Source organism: Symphalangus syndactylus, chromosome 1 (assembly GCF_028878055.3).
Source record: "Symphalangus syndactylus isolate Jambi chromosome 1, NHGRI_mSymSyn1-v2.1_pri, whole genome shotgun sequence".
Taxonomy (NCBI): Eukaryota; Metazoa; Chordata; class Mammalia; order Primates; family Hylobatidae; genus Symphalangus; species Symphalangus syndactylus.
In genome coordinates, this window is record NC_072423.2 from 88,463,968 (window position 1) to 88,486,532 (window position 22,565).

General features: G+C 39.2%; 1 protein-coding gene across 1 annotated transcript; it reads left to right on the forward strand.

Annotated features, from left to right (window-relative positions):
- Window positions 1-101: 101 nt before the first annotated feature.
- Window positions 102-13,189, forward strand: OOSP4B (oocyte secreted protein family member 4B). The gene is given in 7 exon segments (XM_063638802.1): window positions 102-122; window positions 607-637; window positions 5,979-6,011; window positions 6,014-6,156; window positions 7,002-7,099; window positions 12,119-12,266; window positions 13,139-13,189. Coding segments are annotated over 7 exon segments (507 nt in total). The 3' UTR covers window positions 13,172-13,189.
- Window positions 13,190-22,565: the final 9,376 nt, after the last annotated feature.

Here is a 22,565-nt window from a genome sequence, read left to right on the forward strand (position 1 = left end):
TTTTAAGAAGTCGGTAGTCAAGTGGCCCAGACTAAAGCTATGCTAAGAAAAATGCCTCTCAAATTTAATATGCATGTGAGCTACTTGGAAATCTTGTTGACATGCAGTTTGTGATTGACACTGTAAGTCTAGAGTGAAACTTGTTATTTTGCATCTAACAAGCTCCCAGGTTGCCTATGGCACAGGTGAAGTGATGCAGCTACTGCCAGCTGATGGGCCATGCTTTGAGAAGATGCTAAGGGGTTTCCGTGGGCTACCCCAGCAGAGGGTAATTGCAGACAGCTGAATGTGGCCAAAGGTTTTTTTTGGCCAAAGGTAATTGCAGACAGCTGATGGGCCATGCTTTGAGAAGATGCTAAGGGGTTTCCCTGGGCTACCCCAGCAGAGGGTAATTGCAGACAGCTGAATGTGGCCAAAGGTTTTTGGCCAAAGGTAATTGCAGACAGCTGATGGGCCATGCTTTGAAAAGATGCTAAGGGGTTTCCCTAGGCTACCCCAGCAGAGGGTAATTGCAGACAGCTGAATGTGGCCAAAGGTTTATAAGCACTCAAGGAACCGCCCCCCCAGCTCCTTGCCATTTCTTGTTCTGTATGTTGTGTCTTGGAGTCTGGCGCAACGAAGACCTCTGTGCTCTTAGGTAGGTCCTTTCTCTTTTCTTTATTGTTTTGGAATTCTTCTGGATTCAACCCAGGTATGCATAAGAAATATCTTCAGAGGTGGTGATTTAAAGTGATAAGATTACTTTCTAAAACACTGCTGTGTAAAAAGCTGAGATTTTTTTTTCTCCCTGATTATAAACCAACAGGTAGGGCTGCCTGTTTCTAATTACTCAGTTAGGAAAAAATTACCCTTTCTGGTCACATAAACTGTGCTCAAAGTATTTTCTTTCTCTATAAGCCAATTTGAAGGTTCTCCAGTTTATCTTGTGCCATTATCCCTCTTCTAATGTGAGACCCATTTTTCTAACATAACTGGGGCTCCTATAATTTGAGAGAACCAGGGAAAGGAAGGACTACCTTAGAGATCTCTGGGTTTCTGGGGAGGGTTACAGGCTCTCTTGGCCCATCCATGGTGCTGGAGAGATAGAATGAAAATTATATAGAGAGTAAGCAGCTGAATTTGGATGAGTTCTAATTGCTTCCTCTATATACTGAAGTTTGGGAAACAGTTGAGCCCCAGCATTGTACTCGTTAGCTGCATGAACTTGAGCAAGTTACTTTTGAAGTCTCTCTAATTTTGGCTGCCAGGAAAAAATTACTAGGAATATATAGTGTCTTAAAATAAGATGATGAGCGGCCCAGTGAAATGAAAACACTCAAATCTTAGTGCTGGAATTACCCTGAGGTAATAAGGAGATAGCTGTTTGGTTCAGTGCGCCAGAGTGATGTCTGCTGTGTCTAATGTCAGTGTGAGAAGTTTGCCAAATAAAGCAGCCTATGGCCTTTCTCCTGTTTCTGTAACCATGCACTGGTTCTCTTCCACCTTTACATTAGAATACTGGTTCTCAGTGGGTGGTTTTACCCTCCAGGGGACATTTGGCAATATTTAGAGGAATTTTTGGCTGTCACAACAGCATTTGCCACTGGTAGCTAGTGGATAGTGGTCAAGAATGCTACTACACATTCTGCAATGTATAGCTAATAACAACAAAATCTCTTTGGTTATAGATTTCTATAGGGCTGAGTTGAGAAACCCAGCCTCCTGTTTTACTTCAGCTTAGAAGCACTTTAAGGCATGTGTTTGTGAGACCCCTTTTCTAAGCAAAACTAGTGCCAGACCTGAAACCAGCTGAAACCACTGCTACATTTCATATAATCTTGATTTCTAACAACCGAAGCTAAAAACCACCTCCTTGCAGGGGTCTCAGCGTGAATAAGATTTGTGGGGGGCTACCCAGTATCAAACCTCAAACCTGTGATTACCTTTCTCATAATCAGACTTGGCTTCTCTGTTATACCTGAGTTTGATCTTTCTTTGAGATTTCAATGCCTTAATGTCTTTTTTGTATGTGGGTCTAACTTTATTACCATTCCTTGAGACCAAAATTAGGGTACGTAGTTAAGGATGGGATTGAGACCTAAGTGTACTTTAGTCACATTAGACAAGTCTAGGGAAACTTAGGGAGTAAAATGAGTTAAAAACCTAGTGCCTGTAGGCCGGTTGCAGTGGCTCACGCCTGTAATCTCAGCATTATGGGAGGCCGAGGCAGGCAGATCACTTGAGGTCAGGAGTTTGAGACCAGCCTGACCAACCTGGCGAAACCCCGTCTCTACTAAACAAAAAAATACAAAAATTAGTCGGGCATGGTGGGCGCCTGTAATCCCGACTACTCAGGAGGCTGAGGCAGGAGAATCGCTTAAACCCGAGAGGCGGAGGTTACAGTGAGCCGAGATCGCGCCATTGCACTCAAGCCTGGGCGACAGAGCGAGACTCTATCTCAGAAAAAAAAAAAAAAAAAACCTAGTGCCTGTAATCCCAGCACTTTGGGAGGCCTAGGCGGGAAGATCGCTTGAGCTCAGGAGTTCAAGACCAGACTGGGCAACGTGGTGAAACCCCATCTCCACTAAAAATGCAAAAATTAGCCAGGTGTAGTGGTGCATGCCTGTAGTTCCAGCTACTCCAGAGGCTGAGGCAGAAGAATCACTTGAACACAGGAGGTGGAGGTTGCAGTGAGCTGAGGTCTCACCACTGCACTCCAGCCTGGACGACAGAGGGAGACTCCATCTTTCAAAACAAAACCTAGCTCCTGCTCTGAGAGTACTACCAATCTATTTTTTTATGGCATTTTTGTAACTGTGGTCTAGCCATAATGCTTGGCACACAGAAGGTCTTCTATCCTTGTACTGGAAAGCATTAGTTATATAAAAATTGAATGAATGGCTATGTGAAAGAAATCTGGCCTCTCATCTATCCTTCTCTTCACATGTTTTTATCTGCTTTTATTATATTCAGTGGTCATCTTGCAGCTCTGAATGTTGGTACCTCTTAGACCAGTTTCCAAGCTTTGTATATGTAAGCCATCTTGTTATTAAAATGCAAACTGGGTCAATAGGTTAGAGATGAGATCTGGAACTCAATGTTTCTGATGAATTCTAAGGTGATGTTGATGTTACCGATTTGTGGACCAGACTTTGATTAGTAAGGCTTTAGACAAATTACCGACTAGCATTATTAATAGAGAATAGAGCATTCTCTGTGAATAGAGAACAATTAACTGAAACCTGAGTCAGGCACTTACTGTTATTCTAATTCTCACTCTTTCACTCCTACCTCTCCTAAGACACAGATGTTCAGTGGACAAAGAAGACGCTGTTTAGACTGCAGCAATGACTGAGTTGACTACTGATGGCCTAGATCACTGTCTGATTGGTATTAGGGCCAGCCACCAGACTTAAGATTCTTCAAGTAATTTAATGGTTTGAGCATTTCATTTCTTATCTGGAAAATGAAGAGATTATCTGTCCTATCTCAGGTTTTCTTTGTTAGACTCAATAACAAGAACATAGGCTGGGTGCCATGGCTCACGCCTGTAATCCCAGCACTTTGGTAGGCTGAGGTGGCGTGGATCACCTGAGGTCAGGAGTTTGAGACCAGCCTGGCGAAACCCTATCTTTCCTAAAAATACAAAAATTAGCTGGGTGTGGTGGCACATGCCTGTAGTCCTAGCTACTCAGGAGGCTGAGACAGGAGAATCACTTGAACCTAGGAGGTGGAGGTTGCAGTGAGCCAAGATCCTGCCACTGCACTCCAGCCTGGGTGACAAAGCAAGACTCTGTCTCAAAAAAAAAAAAGGATGTGGTGAAATTTGACCTAGGAATTGGTGCATAAACAGCGGAGCTTCTTATTTAATGTGGTGACAATAAATATGGGAATCCCCATGGGAACAGGCTTGTGGTCTAACATATTAACCCCTCAATGACAGCCTGGCCCCGAAAGCTTTGCTTTTTAAGATAAATATATCTATCCTTGGGATACAAACAGAAAATACATAGGCTACAGCTCCTTTCTTAGTCTGAATAAAAGGAGGGACTTGATAGTAATTACAATTTCCATTTTGACATGGACCAAGAAGGACATTGTACCACAGTCGTGCTGCTATGAGGTAAGTGGATTGCAGATCTTTTTTCATCCTCCCCCTAAACTTCACTTCTGCAGCTGTCATCACTGTATTTACTATCAGTATCTATCAACTTTCTTATATGAATAACTTATGCTATTAATCGCTCTAGGAAAATGGTTTCTCAAAATTCTAAATGCTGAGTTCCATGTTGTACTTGTGTCTCTGTTCTTCTAGCTGTTCCAGTAAGCATGTGTCAAGTTGGTAACCTCAGGTTTCTAGGCCAAATAAGGCTAATTCTAAGCCAAACATTTTACAGAAGACAGAGTTCTGTAGATCTTTGGATACTGCCAACTGTCCTGAGATTAAAACCTGGGTCAATGTCTTATGTGGTCGGACTAGTCACTTATTTAATTAAAATTCATATTGAAGACCAAATACATGCCATATGGGGATAAAGAGATGAAGATGTTTCACACACCCCCCCACCCCGCCCAGGGGTGGGGAGACATAATGGTAAAATGTGAAACATCCCTGTGTGCCTGGTATTGTAAAAATATTCCTAGGGTATAGCCACAGCTTCTTCAGGTTAATATGAGAAGATTGGACTCCGTAACCTAATCTTTTATATAGTATTAAATTCTGATCCAGGTTGAGTTTAATTGATACTGAGGATGGATGGATGGAGATCTATCTCTATGGAAGGAATTGGTGGTGGTAGTGTCTTATATAAAGATCATCAAATTGTTTTTACCTTAATAAACATTAATTGAGCATTTAAATTCTAGGCAGTGTTCCAAGATCTTTTATATGCCTTCTTTCATTTAATCATCACAGAACCCTAAAAGGTAGATAATGACTATGTTCACTCTAAATATGAATAAATGGTTGCAAAGAAATTAAATAACCAACTAGCCTCTTTATGGATTTTTGCAGCTATGTAAAGTACAGAGCAGCACAGCAGCCACCACCCTCAAGGGGCTTTTGAGCACATGAAGTGTGGCCAATTTTTTTTTTTTTTTTTTTTTTTGAGACGGAGTCTCGCTCTGTCACCCAGGCTGGAGTGCAGTGGCGCAATCTCGGCTCACTGCAAGCTCCGCCTCCCGGGTTCACGCCATTCTCCTGCCTCAGCCTCTCCGAGTAGCTGGGACTACAGGCGCCCGCCACCACGCCCGGCTAATTTTTTTGTATTTTTAGTAGAGACGGGGTTTCACCGTGGTCTCGATCTCCTGACCTCGTGATCCGCCCGCCTCGGCCTCCCAAAGTGCTGGGATTACAAGCGTGAGCCGAAGTGTGGCCAATTTGAATTGTGCTACAAATACAGAACACGCATCAGTTCCAGAAAATTAGTATAAGAAATGTAATCTCAATTTTTGTTTTGTTACATGTTAATGATCATATTTGGGTTATATTAGCTTAGATGAAATATATTTTAAACTATACCTGCTTTTTTAAATTTTTATTTTAATGTCTTTTTTTGAGATGGGGGTCTCACTCTGTTGCCCAGGCTGGAGTGCAGTGGCATGGTCTCGACTCACTGCAGCCTCTGCCTCGTGGGCTCAAGCAATTCTCCCACCTCAGTCTCCCGAGTAGCTGGGATTACAGGGGTGCACCACCACAGTTGGATAATTTTTGCATTTTTAGTAGAGATGGGGTTTCACCATGTTGGCCAGGGTGGTCTTGAACTCCTGACCTCAGGTGATCCACCTGCCTCGGCCTCCCAGAATGCTGGGATTACAGGCATGAGCCACTGTGCCTGGCCTATACCTGCTTATTTTTGAACATGGCTAATAGGAGACTGAATGCTACCCATGTAGCTCGTGTTATATTTGTCTGTCAGCACTGATAGTGTAATGTCTTGAGATGAATTATGCTACCATATTACTTTTTGGATTTTTTTTTCTTTTTTTTTTTTTTTTAGCAATAACTGCAATGTGCTCTGATAATTGGTTGTTACAATGAAAATAAGGCCTTTTGATAACAACACAGAAATTAGAATTGGCGACATACACCTGGGAGATAACTGTCCTGTAACAAGACTGTTGTCATTTAACTACAAGTTTTCTTATCCTGTCACTTCTTGTGGGATCAAGAAAATTGTAAGTGCCATGATGCTTTTCCCTAAAACATATACTGAATTTTTTTTTCAGAGCTACATAGTATCAAAAGTTCCTTCCTAATTAAAATTTTCAAGCATCTTCTTATCTCTTGCAGTGATCAATTGTTAGATAGGACCAGGTGCTTATCTACTTAATTGGGACATTTCAGATAAGGGACTTTAAAAAGGTCATAAGGGGCTGGGTGTGGTGGCTCACACCTGTAATCCCACCACTTTGGGAGGCTGAGGTGGGTGGATCACCTGAAGTCAGGAGTTTGAGACCAACCTGGTCAACACGGTTAAACCCAGTCTTTGCTAAAAATACCAAATTTAGCTGGATGTGGTGGCAGGTACCTGTAATCCCAGCTATTTGGGAGGCTGAGGCAGGAGAATCGCTTGAACCTGGGAGGCAGAGGTTGCAGTGAGTTGAGATGGTGCCATTGCACTCCAGCCTGGGTGACGAGCGAAACTGTCTCAAAGTCATAAGGTACAGCCTGTGCCTTCTCAGTTTTATTACCTCCATCTGCTGTCAGATTTTAATAGCTGGGAACATTGTTTATGAATATATGCAATTGGATTATTTTGGAAAAAGTACATATACTTTAAAACAGACCCAGAGACAATTATTTTCTCCTATCCCCCATCTGGTATTAGAGATGGGGGCAAAGAAGTTGAAGGACCAGGAGAAAAAGGAGAATAAAGTATTTCTCATGAGGTCTACTATTTTATTTCTGTTAAATTAATGTAAAATGACATTTCCAGATTTTCCTAAAACACTCTATTGAGATCATTAAGCCACCAAAATAATTTAATGCTTTCTAGTATTAAAACTCTCAATTGTTTCAGATGTTCCAAACAAATGATGACGCCATATTATCAGAGATCAGTTACAGACCAAGGTTGCATACTACCTATGAATTTCCAGTGGTTTGCTTTGTGAAGAGGTATGTGTAGCTACTTCCCTTACACATTCTTAAATTTATTATTTGGTTGATAGATGTTTCTGTTAAGAATGCAGCTATAAAAATGCCCTGGAGGGGCCGGGCGCGGTGGCTCACGCTTGTAATCCCAGCACTTTGGGAGGCCGAGGCAGGCGGATCACGAGGTCAGGAGATCGAGACCACGGTGAAACCCCGTCTCTACTAAAAATACAAAAAATTAGCCGGGCGTGGTGGCAGGCGCCTGTAGTCCCAGCTACTCGGAGAGGCTGAGGCAGGAGAATGGCGTGAACCCGGGAGGCGGAGCTTGCAGTGAGCCGAGATTGCGCCACTGCACTCCAGCCTGGGTGACAGAGCGAGACTCTGTCTCAAAAAAAAAAAATGCCCTGGAGGGATGCGTATGGCACAAATTTCGAAAGTTTCTCTAATTCTAAGGAAAATATTCAAATGTACAGAATTGAAAGAATTTATATATAATACCTAGATTCTACCATTTTGCTAAACTTCGTTACACAATCATTTCCCCATCTATCAATTTTGATGCACTTCCAATTGAAGACATGAGTACACTTTTCCCTAAGTGCTTCAGCATGCATATCATGAATTAAGGATCAATAATTTGAAGAAAAACTCACAAGCAATTAATATATAAATGTTACACAAGTTAATGCATTTGTCAACTGAGCTTTATGTTTAATATAAAACCCTATCGCCATGCGTAAGATTGATTGCTGCAGAAAGTGGATCTTCCCAGTTGGTTCCTGCGGCCACACCTCACTGTTCTTGTCTCTTCTACAACTTTGTAGAAATAGAATTGCAGCATGTATGCTTTGTGTCTAGCTTATTTCATTCAGCAGAATGTTTGAAACTCGTTTATGTTGTATATTCCAGCAGCTTGTTTCCTTATATTGCCGAGTGGTATATTTCATTAGATACGTATTATTTGATGAAGATTTGTGCTGTTTTCAGTCTCTGGCTATTATGAATAAATATGCTATTACCATATGTTTGTATGTCTTTGGGTGTATGTTTTTGTTTCCTTTAAATACCTAAGAATGGGACTGCTTGATCATAGGGGGAGTTTTTGTTTAGTTTTGTAAGAAATGATGCATATTTTCCCAAAATAAGATGTCTTTTTTGGCACTAATACGAGGAATGTATGAGAGTCCAGTGGTTTCACCCTCTGATGTCAGTTTCTTATTCTAACCATCTGAATAGGTGCATAGTCATATTTAATTTGCATTTTCTGATAACTAATTATTAGTGCTCATTGGCCATTTGTATGTCTCTTGTGAGCCATGTCTTTGTTCATTTTTACTCTGCATCATCTGTCTTAAGTTGTAAGTGGTCTTCATATCTCAAAGACCAGGACTTTGTCAGATGTATTTCGCCCCAGTCCCCACATTGCTTATTCATTTTCTTAATGTGTTTTTTGATAAGCAGACATCTTTAATTTTGGAGTTTAATTTATAGACTCTTCCTTCTAGTTATTGCTTTCCGTTCTGTCGTAAAATTCCTTGCTACTGCCAAGTCTTATTTTCTTCTAAAAATTTTATGGTTTTGAATATATTTGGGTTTATAATCCATCCGAACTTAATTTTTGCCTGTAGTGTAAGGAAGGTCAAGATTCTTCCATCTCCATAGGGACATCCTGTTGATACAGTACTATTAACTGAAATGAAATTTCTTTCATCCTTGAATTGCTCTGACTCTTTCGTTATATCAATGACCTTATAAGCTTGGATTTCTCTGGGCTCTTATTTATGTCTTAATGATCTATTTGATCTTTATCTTGACTACTTAAGTTCATTTGCAACTTAGCAATGCCATTTTCAGTTGTTCAGGATGATTTCAAACAAATTCTCACTATATCCTTATACTTCTTGAGGGGTGGAAAAGGTCAGACAAAATTAAGGCACCCTGCAAGGAATGACTTGAAATCAGCTTTTAAAAGGAACTTCTGTTCTTCAAACTTTGCCAGTCATCTCTAAACCTTTGCTATCTAACATAGTAACCAGTAGCCACTGGTAATATTACATTTAAATTACTAAAATTAAAACAACAAAAAATTGAGTTGTACGAGCTATTGTTTCGAGTGCCCAGTAGCGGCATGTGGTTAGTGGTAACATTTGCACAGTGTAGACTTAGAATTTTCTGTAATAAAGATTTACTAACGGACAGTGTTGCTACATCAGAATAAACACAATTGTTAACCAGACAGTAGCTAAATATCATAAACATTCATGTTGATCTTAAAGTGGTTCTAACCTTTATTTTTAATTTTCTAAATTTTAACTCTTATTTTAGATCCAGGGAGTACATACATAGGTTTGCTACATAAGTACATTGCATGATTCTGAGGTTTGAGATACTATTGACCCTGCTATCCAGGTACTGGGCCTGTCAGGGAAGGAAAGATTTAACAGTGGGAATGAACACTACAGCTCCTAAAGTAGGATGGTGAAGGGTTGAGATGATAGCTAGAGGTGGTGGAATCTAACTGCTTTTTAGCCTTGGAATGGGTGTCTCCCTCTCTTGCCTGGCTAAGATTTTGGTGGTAGTCTTTGGCTTTTTAAATAACATGCTTCCCTGACCATGAGGAATTTTTACAAATTGGTATGAGTCTCCCATACTTCCTGGAACGGGGTAGAAAATGTACCTCTGTTGTACCCTCTTTTAATCTGAGAAAGTATGTTTGTTCTTCCAGCCCCCAATGTCTTCTCAACCTCTCTGTCTATAATATTAGCTGCTCTATTGTTACAGTCACCTCCTATCCTCTTCCACTTAATTGACCCAGGGGTTAGCACCTGACTTGGACAATGCCGATTAGTTTTTCAAACAGCCTTTGTAAACTTGTCAGCCTCTAAGCAGGTAAAGGGTATGATATTTAAAAAAAAAAAAAAAAGATGATCCCAGCACTTTAGGAGGCCAAGGCAGGCAGATCACTTGAGGCTAGGAGTTCAAAACCAGCCTAACCAATGTGGTGAAACTCTGTCTCTACTAAAAATACAAAAATTAGCCAGGCATGGTGGCACATGCCCATAATCCGAGTTACTTGGGAGGCTGAGGCAGGAGAATCACTTGAACCTGGGAGGTGGAGTTTGCAGTGGGCTGAGATAGCACCACTGCACTCCAGCCTGGGTGACAGAGTGAGATTGTCTTTAAAAAAAAAAAAAAAGCCATTAGTCTCCTCCTTTTGGATCATGGAAAGAAGTGGTACTTACGGTAATGGAGTCAAGGCAATGAGCATGTAAACGTGGTGATAAGTTACATGTCATTTAAATTCCTACTTCTGATTCCTGAGATCTAGCTGCCTTTTTGCAGTTGATATTGTCATATTCACCTTTTAATTATTAGATAGTCTAAACTTGCAGAGAGTAATTTTGTAGTCACTGTTTTTTTTTTTTTTTTTTTTTGAGATAGAGTCTCACTCTGTTGCCCAGGCTGGAGTGCAGTGGTGCAATCTCAGCTCACTGCAACCTCCACTTCCTGGGTTCAAGCGATTCTCCTGCCTCAGCCTGCAGAGTAGCTGGGATGACAAGTGTGCCCCACCATGCCAGACTAATTTTTATATTTTTAGTAGAGATGAAGTTTCACCATGTTGGCCAGGCTCGTCTCGAACGCCTGACCTCAGGTGATCCACCTGCCTTGGCCTCCCAAAGTGCTGGGATTACAGGAATGAGCCACTGCACCTGGCGTGTAATCACTGCTTTTAGGCAATGTAAATTTTTCCTCAATGCTTGACAGCATCTTGAAGGTCATTTTCTGGCTATTAGACTTGTGAAGCCCAGTGGAATATGACTTAATACTAGATTTTCATACTTAACTTAGTTTTCTTCCTTCCCTTCTTTCCAGTTCCAGCTATGCTGGGGTTTGAGTTTTGGAATAGATTCTTAAATGTGATCTTTTTGTGGTTTTAAAATCTATTCTCTTCCCCTACTTTTCCTGTGTTTGCTGGGATAGGGTAATGGTATTAAGACATGAAAAGAGAAAATATCTCTTTGCTGAAATGGTTGTAGGGGTCTTTTGGCCAACACTGAGCATAGATGCTTTCTCCGTGGTGGGTCCAAATGCCGGTCTTCCTCACTTAATGACTTTTTGAATGAGTCTATCACGAACATCAGATTTGATCCTTGGATTTCTCACTTGGTGCTGGGCGTCTTAAGGGGAATCTTAGCAGATGGGATTGAACTATATTGCCATCTATATAGGCATCCACTAAGCTCTAAAAAAAATGGTTTCAATAGCAGATTATAGAAGTAAAGGCTATTATGCCTTATCTATTTGCAGTCCATCTTTCTCCTAGATCAAATAGGCCAGGACATATTAGCCCTTCTAAATTCAACAAGAGATATAGAAAATTTGAATGAGATTTTAGCCTCCCTTTACACATGCAGTCTGAATCTGAATCATGCTCCTGGAACTGCCTACATGCTGGCTTTGGGAGATGAGCAAACCACATTACTTTTCCTTACATGCAGGGAAGGAAAGACCAGCAGTGGGAATAAACACCGCAACTCCCAAGATAGGATGGGGAAGGGTTGAGATGGTAGTTAAAGGTGGTGAAATCTAACTCCTTTTTAACCTTGGAAGGGGCGGGGGGGGACTATGTTTCTATTTCCTGCCTAAGATTTTGGTGGTAGAATCTTTTTGCATACCTATGGGTCTCTGTTTTCAATTTCTAATCTTGGGATGTGTGCATGGCCTGGCTTGGTTGAGTCACAGTCCATTCAGCATAGATATAATGTTTGTCACATCTAACAATCATTTTGCTTTTCAAAACTTTCATTGACCCTGGAGCCTCAAAGTCAAGTCAAGGATCAATTCTTGATCAATAAGTACCATCCTATTCAAGATTCTGTTACAAACTCTTTATTTAGATTTACTGAGCTACTTTGCCTTTCCTCCACAAGTCAGTTATTTTGGGTTATCACTTATAACAAACCTATCTAATACATATTTTTCCCACAAAAAATCTGTACAGCTATTAATCTTGTGCTTTTCTTTTGTTTGCTCTGCATTTAGGCTTAAATTCCCATCTGTGATGCATTTTGGAATGAGTGGGTTTGATGCCAACACCTTGAAAGAAATCCCTCAAAAAACAAAAGGACAAGAGTCACCAGCTCCCACACAAAGTAAAACATGGACACCTAATTTTAATAGTGTTAATAAGGTGAGGATATTAAGGTTGTTTATTTTATAGTTAACCACAATTTGTTAAATATAACTTCAAGGAAGGCAATAATGTAAATTCCTATTTGAATGCTGCATGCTGAAATTGCTCTGGTTTTAATATGAACACTGTAGAATTAGGTACCATAGTCTGTACTTGGATACAGTTATAATTTTCTTGTTGCACATAAACATGAATAGGTTCCATACTGGTCAGTTTCCTTACCTGTTCTTTCAGGTACTAAACTGTTCATTTTCAATATAGCCTGTGACAAAATGAAATTGTCATAGAAGGCCCATACCAGATCTCTAATTTCATACTAATATTTGCAGAAAAACATGTCTATATACATATATGTGTATAAAATAAGTAGGCAGATAGGTAAACTAGGCTTAAATTCAGAGGAAGTCACTACACCTAATTAGCACTTTTCCTAAGATTAATACCTGTAGAAAACACTCTTTTTAATCAGGATTTTTCCACTGAGCTTATTTTAAAAGGGTGCCAGAAAACTTGTGCATACTGACAATAGCCTTGAAGTTGACATTTCATAAAGAAATAAGCTTTGTTCTAGAGATCCGAAAACCACTTAAAATCAAAGTTGAAATGTATGATGTAATTACTTGATAGTCTCACAAAGGCAGTGATCTAGCCAACACACAGATGCTAATCACTTCTAATAGCATAATATCTAATGGTTATATTTGATATAGCTGGTTCATTCCATAGATTACACTTTAGGGTAGAAATGTGATTATTTTTTTTTCTACATCACTTCTAATTGAGCACCCACGAGTTCTCTGAACATGTTTTCTTTTTAGGTAAGGTTATATTTAAGCAGCTCTTAACTGCTTTTTCCCCCTATCCTACAGGAGCAACTATCCAAGAAGTCACTGTATCAATAATGCCTGTGTTATAACACCCTCTCCTCCCTAAAGCAAGGGAACAAGTGATACATCTTGTCTGAAAACAAGTTTCATCAATACTGTTGATGTGTCTGTACAAAGACGAGTAGCAACATCTGTTACCGGTTTCACTACATTTTGGAGTTTTGAATAACCTATCTATACCATGATATTTACACTTTTTAATGAGTTAATTTGAAGTGAAATTGCCATTCTAACTCTGAAATCAAGTTCATACATAATAAAGCTTGCCCATACCCAGTGTGTACTTTTCTGAATTAACATTCAGCATTTTTATGATTTAGTTGCTCACTTTAGTTTTACCCATTATGCTTAGTAACTATGTCTCAGTGAAATATATTTAAGTCTCCCTCTTTTATAATGCACTCAAAAGGAGAATTTTCCTATCAGCCCTTCATCTGTGGCTTTCTATACTGCTTTTTCCTTTTCTGTTTCCTGGTAATGTCTCATGAGGAAACATTGTAAACTTATTTTGACATTGTGCATTTCTTTCCTATTACCTTGATAAAGCAAGAATCTAGAAAAAAATAAGATTCCAATTGCTTTTTGGCCTAATTCTGAAAGTGTTGTAACCATATAGGGCCACAACTACACCATCACACCACCCTTCCCACCATCAGTGCTTTGGTGGAGATTTTCTTAGTGAACAAGATGACTTGCTCTTCCTTTTGAGGCTCCTAAATTGATTGGCAAAATGTCGAGTAGGGAGATCCAGCTATGAATCCCAAATAAGAATTCCCATTGCATGGAGGGTGGCAAAGATAATAGTGTCAACTACTGGTTGGAACCAGCATCTTTTTTTGTGTGTCGGGAAAGAAGGAAAGGTGCAGCAAGGAGAAAAGATGAAGCAAAATCAGCATTTGTTGCGGGTACTAGTCTCCCATGTAGGTCCCTCCTGATAGCCAATGCAAAGTGGGGGATGCAGGTACCCCTCTGGAGCTGTAGGCAAAGACCCTGTTACCTTACCACAGGGGGTAGGTATACCTATACTGATACCAGCCAAGTGCCATATGAAACCCACACCTTAAGCAATACAGGGAATGTGCCTTGTGTACCCAGAATAGGGAAATGATTTCTTCTAATAAAGAACCTGGAATCAAGTGACAACTTGGCTCCCAGCTTCCATATAGCAGTGTCCCAGGCCCAGTGAAAATCCCTTAGAGGGACGGCAGGCTCCACAATAGCTGGTTATCCCAACACAAAAGTGCTCAAAACTCAGATCATGCTGATCACAGCTTGGATCCCAGGTGGAAAGACATCTAATTCTTAATTTAAATTGCTTAGCATATCTCTGGAAGTGAAGTCTTGTGCCTTTGAGTATACTGTACAAGAGTACAGGTGCCAAACTCATTCCAGGGAGCCTGAACCAGGAAGTGCCACATACATGAGCAGGGATGCATGCACACAAATGATCTTTACTCAAAGCAAGGTCAGTCTTCTTCCATAGGGAAAACTGGTAGTTGGGGCAGAACATTCCTATGGCTATGATTTGCATTTCTCTAATGGCCAGTGATGAGCATTTCTTCATGTGTTTTTTGGCTGCATAAATGTCTTTTGAGAAGTGTCTGTTCATGTCCTTTGCCCACTTTTTGATGGGGTTGTTTGTTTTTTTCTTGTAAATTTGTTTGAGTTCATTGTAGATTCTGGATATTAGCCCTTTGTCAGATGAGTAGGTTGCAAAAATTTTCTCCCATTCTGTAGGTTGCCTGTTCACTCTGATGGTAGTTTCTTTTGCTGTGCAGAAGCTCTTTAGTTTTAATTAGATCCCATTTGTCAATTTTGGCTTTCGTTGCCATTGCTTTTGGTGTTTTAGACATGAAGTCCTTGCCCACGCCTATGTCCTGAATGGTATTGCCTAGGTTTTCTTGTAGGATTTTAATGGTTTTAGGTTTAACAGATACCATCTCACACCAGTTAGAATGGCCATCATTAAAAAATCAGGAAACAACAGGTGCTGGAGAGGATGTGGAGAAATAGGAACACTTTTACACTGTTGGTGGGACTGTAAACTAGTTCAACCATTGTGGAAGTCAGTGTGGCGATTCCTTAGGGATCTAGAACTAGAAATACCATTTGACCCAGCCATCCCGTTACTGGGTATATACCCAAAGGACTATAAATCATGCTGCTATAAAGACACATGCACACGTATGTTTATTGCGGCACTATTCACAATAGCAAAGACTTGGAACCAACCCAAATGTCCAACAACGATAGACTGGATTAAGAAAATGTGGCACATACACACCATGGAATACTATGCAGCCATAAAAAATGATGAGTTCATGTCCTTTGTAGGGACATGGATGAAACTGGAAAACATCATTTTCAGTAAACTATCACAAGGACAAAAAACCAAACACCGCATGTTCTCACTCATAGGTGGGAACTGAACAATGAGAACTCATGGACACAGGAAGGGGAACATCACACTCCGGGGACTGTTGTGGGGTTAGGGGAGGGGGGAGGGACAGCATTAGGAGATATACCTAATGCTAAATGACGAGTTAATGGGTGCAGGAAATCAACATGGCACATGGATACATATGTAACAAACCTGCACATTGTGCACATGTACCCTAAAACCTAAAGTATAATAATAAAAAAAAAAAAGAAAACATTCCTATGGCTAGATTTCTTGCTCCTGGGAGGGAGAAAAACTCATGGACACAAGAAAATGTGAAAATGGTCTCTCTCCACCTCTTTAGACAATTTATTTTTGCTAAATCTGAAAATACCTCTCTTTCCCCTCTAGAAATGGGGATTTTTGTGCCAAGAGAATACAAAGACATCTAAATTTGAGTCATCTAGAACTGCTAAATAACTTAGCTGAGCTGCTGGACTTGGTTGACTAACAGGTACCTAACTATGTCAATTTCCTGACCTTCAATCTTTCCCATGACAGCTGAAGCTGGAGAAGAGCTGGGATTGGTTGAAGGGACTGAATACTTTTGTTTTTGAAAGGAAAATGACAGTAAAATTTTGTCATCTGAATATATGTGATTCTTTTACTATTTTTATTTCTTTCCACCTTGAGTAAAATTAAAGATGCAGCATGACTTGGCCTGACCTTTCTTTTTTATTTTATTTTTGAGATGGAGTCTTGCTCTGTCACCCAGGCTGGGATTCAATGGGCATGATCTTGGCTCACTGCAACCTCTGCCTCCCAGGTTCAAATGATTCTCCCACCTCAGCCTCCTGAGTAGCTGGGATTACAGGCACCCATGATGCCTGGCTAATTTTTGTATGTTTGTAGAGATGGGATTTCACCATGTTGGCCAGGCTGGTCTTGAACTCCTCACCTCAGGTGATCCACCTCGGCCTCCCAAAGTACTGGGATTAGAGGGGTGAGCCACCATGTCAGGCCACTTGGCCTAATTTTTCATTTCGATAAAACCCTAGTAGATTTTTGACTACTCCTGGAAATATAAATCCCAATTAAAAGATATTTTTGGGCTCTTATTAAAAAGTTAAAAAATTACAGATGCTTGCCAGGTTGCAGAGAAAAGGGAACAATTACATACTGCTGGTGGCAATGTAAATTAGCTCAGCATTGTGGAAAGCAGGGTGGCAATTCCTCCAAGAATTTAGAGCTGTCACTCAACCCAGAAATCCCATTATTGGTTATATATCCAAAGGAATGTAAATCATTCTACCATAAAGACACATGTTTGTCCCAGCACTATTCACAATAGCAAAGCCATGGAATCAATCTAAATGCCCATCAATGGTAGACTGGGTACAGATAATATGGTGCATGTACACCATGGAATTCCATACAGCCATAAAAAAGTATGAGACATGTCCTTTGCAACAACATGGATGGAGCTGGAGGCCATAATCGTATGTGAAATAATGCAAGAACAGAAAACCTAATACCACATATTCTCACCTATAAGTAGGAGCCAGACCCCGAGTACACGTGGACACAAATAAGGGAACAACAGACACCAGGGCCTACGTGAGGGATGGAGGGTAGGAGGAGGGAGAGGATAGAACACTACCCATCAGTTACTATGCTCATTACCCGGGTGACTAATCTGTACACCAAGCCCCGTGACGTGCAGTTTACCTATATAAAAAACCTGCACATGTACCCCTGAACCTAAAATTTAAAAATAGCCATCTGTTGCCCTCATTGCAATAGGATACATGCATTTATTTAACAATCACTACAGTAATGAGGCAAGTACTCATTAACTCAACCTAAAAAGTCTCAATGTTGAATTCAATTGACCAAAATCTCTACATGTCAGAATGAGGTTTTGATCCAGATGCTTTTGGTTTTAGACCTTAATTTTTGACATTTAATGTCTGATACTTTGAAAAATCTTAAGTTTTTAAAATTAACTTTTAATGTAGGTATTCACTAATTCCAATAATAATGCTTTCAGGAATATACAGTGTATCAGAGGGAGATAAGATGGATAACAATCTGTCTTATTTTTGACAAGGATTTGTGCAGCTGTGAAATTGAAGAAACAGTGTCTCCGGGTTAAAGAATCTTATTAATTTCCTGGAGACGTAGTAACAGGCTGACCAGAAAGTTGGTGAAAATTGTTTTTGACTTGAAAGGTTAGAGCTAAGGGTCCAGAGAAGTGGTATAATTGAGGATATATTTTGCAGGATATTAAAACATACAAATGGTTTGGACACAGAGTGTGAGAAACACGCTGGAATCAAGCATGTTTCCTGTGATTGGGGGCTATAAGTGGGTGACTTGTGGTGCTACTTAGATGGGAAAGATTTCTTTGGGAGTCAACACTTAATGTTTGTACAGGCTTAAAAATTTAGCATATTTTAAGTTTAGCAGTTTTTCTGGTTTTCTTTCTATCTTGCGTTCTTCATCAGTATTCAGATGGGATTTTTGCTAATCACTCCAGAAAAGGCTGGACTCAATGTGGTTAGGGGAGTTAGCAGGTTTTGTCCTCCTTAGTAGTTGTGACAAAATGTAGAATAAAGGCAAACTGAAAGTCAGTTCCATGGGTGCCCCGGTCAGAGAATGGGACAAAGTGGGGGGCACAGGTAGGTGTCAGATGGGTATGATCAGAGATGGCCTCTACAACTGCTGGCACCCGAATAATCCTAACAAAGGAATTTAAGTAATGCAGCCTTCCCATTCCTTTGCCTCTAGCATATATAGTGTAACCTAGATAGCTACAGAGAAAACTGCTGTAATATTTATTGTTTAATTTTGATAAAGCTAATCAATTATTTCCACATATGAGTTCATTATGCTAAGATATGCTTTGGGTAACACAAATAATTACACATGTGGTCTCTGCCAATAAGACTTTGGACAAAGTGTGTATAACAACTTTAAAATTTCCTTATGCACTTGCTTTATTCTGCATGTGTATTATAGAAAGGTTGTTTTACATTGGGATAAGGTCACAGCGGTGGTATAGTTTGAGTTGCCCCAAATCTTACACAAACAGTGCAACCAATATATTGAAACAAAGCACACAGACTGTTATCTTTACAACTTAGTGATCAGGTATCCCTAAAAATTGTAGAACACAATGAATGGGGCCAACCAACTGCCAATATGAGGCCCTCTACAAGGTTTCATGCAAGCTCAGGAACAGTTACTAATGGGATTCTTTTATTCTTGTTTTTTTTGAATTGGATCAATGAATCCAAATTAGCACATTTGACTGCTTTAAGGTTTTTTTTTTTGAGTAGTAATATCCATCATGCTTGTTGAATTTTTAATCAGTTTAATAATTTCTTAGTTGATTCTCTTTTTTTAAAATAAGTTGATTATATCAGCTGAAACTAATATTGATATTAACTATTTCAGGCCAGGCACAGTGGCTCACACCTATAATCCTAACACTTTGGGAGGCCAAGGCAGGTGGATTGCTTGAGCCCAGGAGTTTGAGACCAGCCTGGGCAACATGGCAAAAACCTCGTCTCTACAAAAATTAGCCAGACATGGTGGTGGGTGCCTGCAGTCCCAGCTACTCAGGAGGCTGAGGTAGGAGGATCATCTGAGCCCAGGAGGTCGAGACTGCAGTGAGCCGTGATCGTGCCACTGCACTCCAGCCTGAGTGACAGAGTGAGATCCTGTCTCAAACAAAAAGTAACTATTTCAAATATATAAACTTTTTGTCTCTTGTTGGAGTGCAATAAGTTTTTTTTTTCTGCAATAGCAAAGTTAGAGGCCTTGTTTTGTAATTAGTTTTAATAGGAATAATTATTCTCAGTATGATGTATCTCTGTGTATATTATTGATATATTAATTCTTCTGGCCAAATTTTTAAAAAATCTTGCTTCTGCAATAGCATCCTTTCTCAGTGATCACTGTTTGTCTTTAGTAGATCCTCTGTGGCTGATATTTCTCTTCTTTTCTAGCTTATTGGGGTTCCTAGGGATTGGACATTGAACTGCTCACCCCATCTCTACATATTCACTCCCTTGGAGAGTTTATTCAATCTCATTGTTTTAATTAACATCTCTATGCTGATGGCTTCAAGTTACATCTCTATCCTGGACTTCACCCCTGAAATGTAGACTCAGTTATTCATTTCCTTCTACAACATATTCACGTGGCTGTTCAAAACACTGTTTAACCAAAGTATGTATAACATGGATGCTCCTATATTCCTTTCCCACTCCAAACCTTCACCTTTAGCCTTCCCTATCAGAATGTCACAAAGATATTCTGTCCTACATATTTCTCTTAAAAAATTATAGTCTTGCCTTTCACATTTAGATGTGTAATAGTTTTAATTTTATTTTTAATAAGAGCTATATAACATAAAATTTACCATCTTAACCATTTTAAGTGTACAATTCAGTAGTGTTTAGTGCATTTACATTGTCGTGTAACAGAACTCTTCATCTGTACATTGTGAACAGAACTCTTCATCTTGTAAAACTGTAACTCTGTAGCTGCTAAACAACTTTGCAGCCACAATGCAATAATGCTGACTGCTTAGACTTTACATTTTTTTTTTAATTTTTGCAGGTATATAATAGGTGTATATATTTATGGGGTCCCTGAGATATTTTGATACAGGCATGCAATGCACAATAGTCGCACCATGGAGAATGGGATATCCATCTCCTCAAGCATGTATCCTTTGCATTATGAAGAATCTGACTACACTCTTCATTATTTTAAAATGTACGATTAAGTTATTACTGACTGTAGTCACCCTGTTATGCTATCAAATAGTCTTATTCTATTTTTTTTGTACCCGTTAACCATCCCCATCTCCTCCGTACTACTTTTCCCAGCCTCTGGTAACCATCCTTCTACTCTCTATGTCCATGAGTTCAATTGTTTTGATTTTTAGATCCCACAAATAAGTGAGACCATGTGATGTTTGTCTGTCTATGCCTGGCTTATTTCATTTAGCATAATGGCCTCCAGCTCCATCCCCGTTGTTGCAAAAGACAGGATCTCATACTTTTTGTGGCTGAATCGCACTTCATAGTTTATATGTACCACATTTTCTGTATCCATTCATCTGTTGATAGACACTTAGGTTGTTCTCAAATCTTGGCTATTGTTAACAGCTCTGCAACAAACATAGGAGTGTAGATATCTCTCTTCAATATACTGATTTCCTTTCTTTTGGGTATATGTGCTGCTCAGAATTTTTGATGTCAGGACTCCTTTAGACTGTTAAAATATTGAATTACAAACAGCTTTTATTTATATGGCCTTTATCCATCCACATTACCACATTAGAAATTAAAACTCAGTTAAAAATATTTATTAAATAATTAAAATAACTAATAAACCCAACAGGTGTTAACATAAAATAGTGAACATTTAGTGAAAAATTACTGTCTTCCAAAAAAAGGAGTGATGTCATTTTATATTCGCATTTTTGCAAGTCTCTTGCCTGGCTAACTAGAAGACAATTGGATTATCATATCTGCTTCTGCATTCGGTCTTTGTAATATGTCACTTTGGTTAATGTACATAAAGAAAACCCTGCCTCACACAGATATGTGGTTGGAAAAAAGAAGAGTATTTTAAAAGCCTTTTCAGATCATTGTGGCTATTTTTTTTGTTTTGATACTGCACCAAAACTTGCCAAGGGGCAGTATCTTCGAGGTTTGTTGCAAAATGGGATCTGAAAATATATCAATAAACTCTTCATACTTATTCCCATTAAAATCCACTGGTCCCTCTTGTACTTTGCCCATGAATGTTTCTGTAACATCATGTGCAGATAATTTGGAAAATTTTAGTTCAAAGTTATGCAGATGTTTTAAATGATGACATTTTATTATTCAATACAAGAAATCATGGTTAAGAAATCACCACTGAGCTTCCAAGCTCATAGTAGAGAATACAAGTTTTTCAAAATTCTAATTTTTCCTTTAAGCTTGAATTTTATCCCTGGGTTTAATTGTTGTTAGTTGTTTTCTTTGAAGTGACAAGCTTACATCATTCAATTTCAAGAAATGTCAAATACCCACGGGCAAATAATCATTGTTTGTCTGATAGTCATTCTTTAAGTAAAGATGGTGTTCTATGTAACAAGTGGCTAGTTCAGCTCACAGCTCCAATAACTGCACAGATTTTCCTTGAGACACTCTTCATACTTCGATACGCAGCAGAAGCGTATTATGCATACTTTCTATTTTATCACTCTGAATAGTAAAAAGGCATGCATTCAAGGGTTGGCATTTAATAAAACAGATACTTTTTACTGCTTCAAGACTTAAGTGAAACGGGCTTTTTCCCTTTACTGCGAGTGTATGGGGGTGAAGAATACAATGATGACTGACAAACTAACACATTCTTATGCCACTAACTTGATTGGTGCTCAAGAGGCAGCAGCGTTTCCCACCACTGTTTTTGCACACCTGTGCAAATGTCGGCATTGTGAAAAAGAAAATGTGTTATTGTTATTGTGAAGATAGATTTGATCCCATGGACCCCTCCATCATCTAAGGTCCAATTATTGAGAACCACCATAGAAGAATGTCCTTATTTGTTGGATATATACTTCAAAATGTTTAGGGTCAAGGGAACCACTTACCAGCAACCTACTCTCAAAAGGTCCAGGAAAAATAAAGTTTTTTTGTACTATAGTTGCAACATTTCCTAAGTTATAAATTGTTTTAAAATATTTGTTTTATCTCTGCTTTATCTCCATCTATTTTGCATTAAAGTTATATTTAAATTCCATTACTCTTTCACAGTAAAATTCTGTATTAAAATTGGAATTTTTGGAAAATGAACTTTGTTCATTCTGTGGCTTTGAGTAATCCTTGAAACACTGCATAAAATCCTGTTACTAACTGTGCTTCAAGATACAGGAAATAGTCATATATTAGATATTTTTTATACACTATTAACTTGAGCAAGACTGTTTACATTTGCTATGTCTTATTCACAATAAGT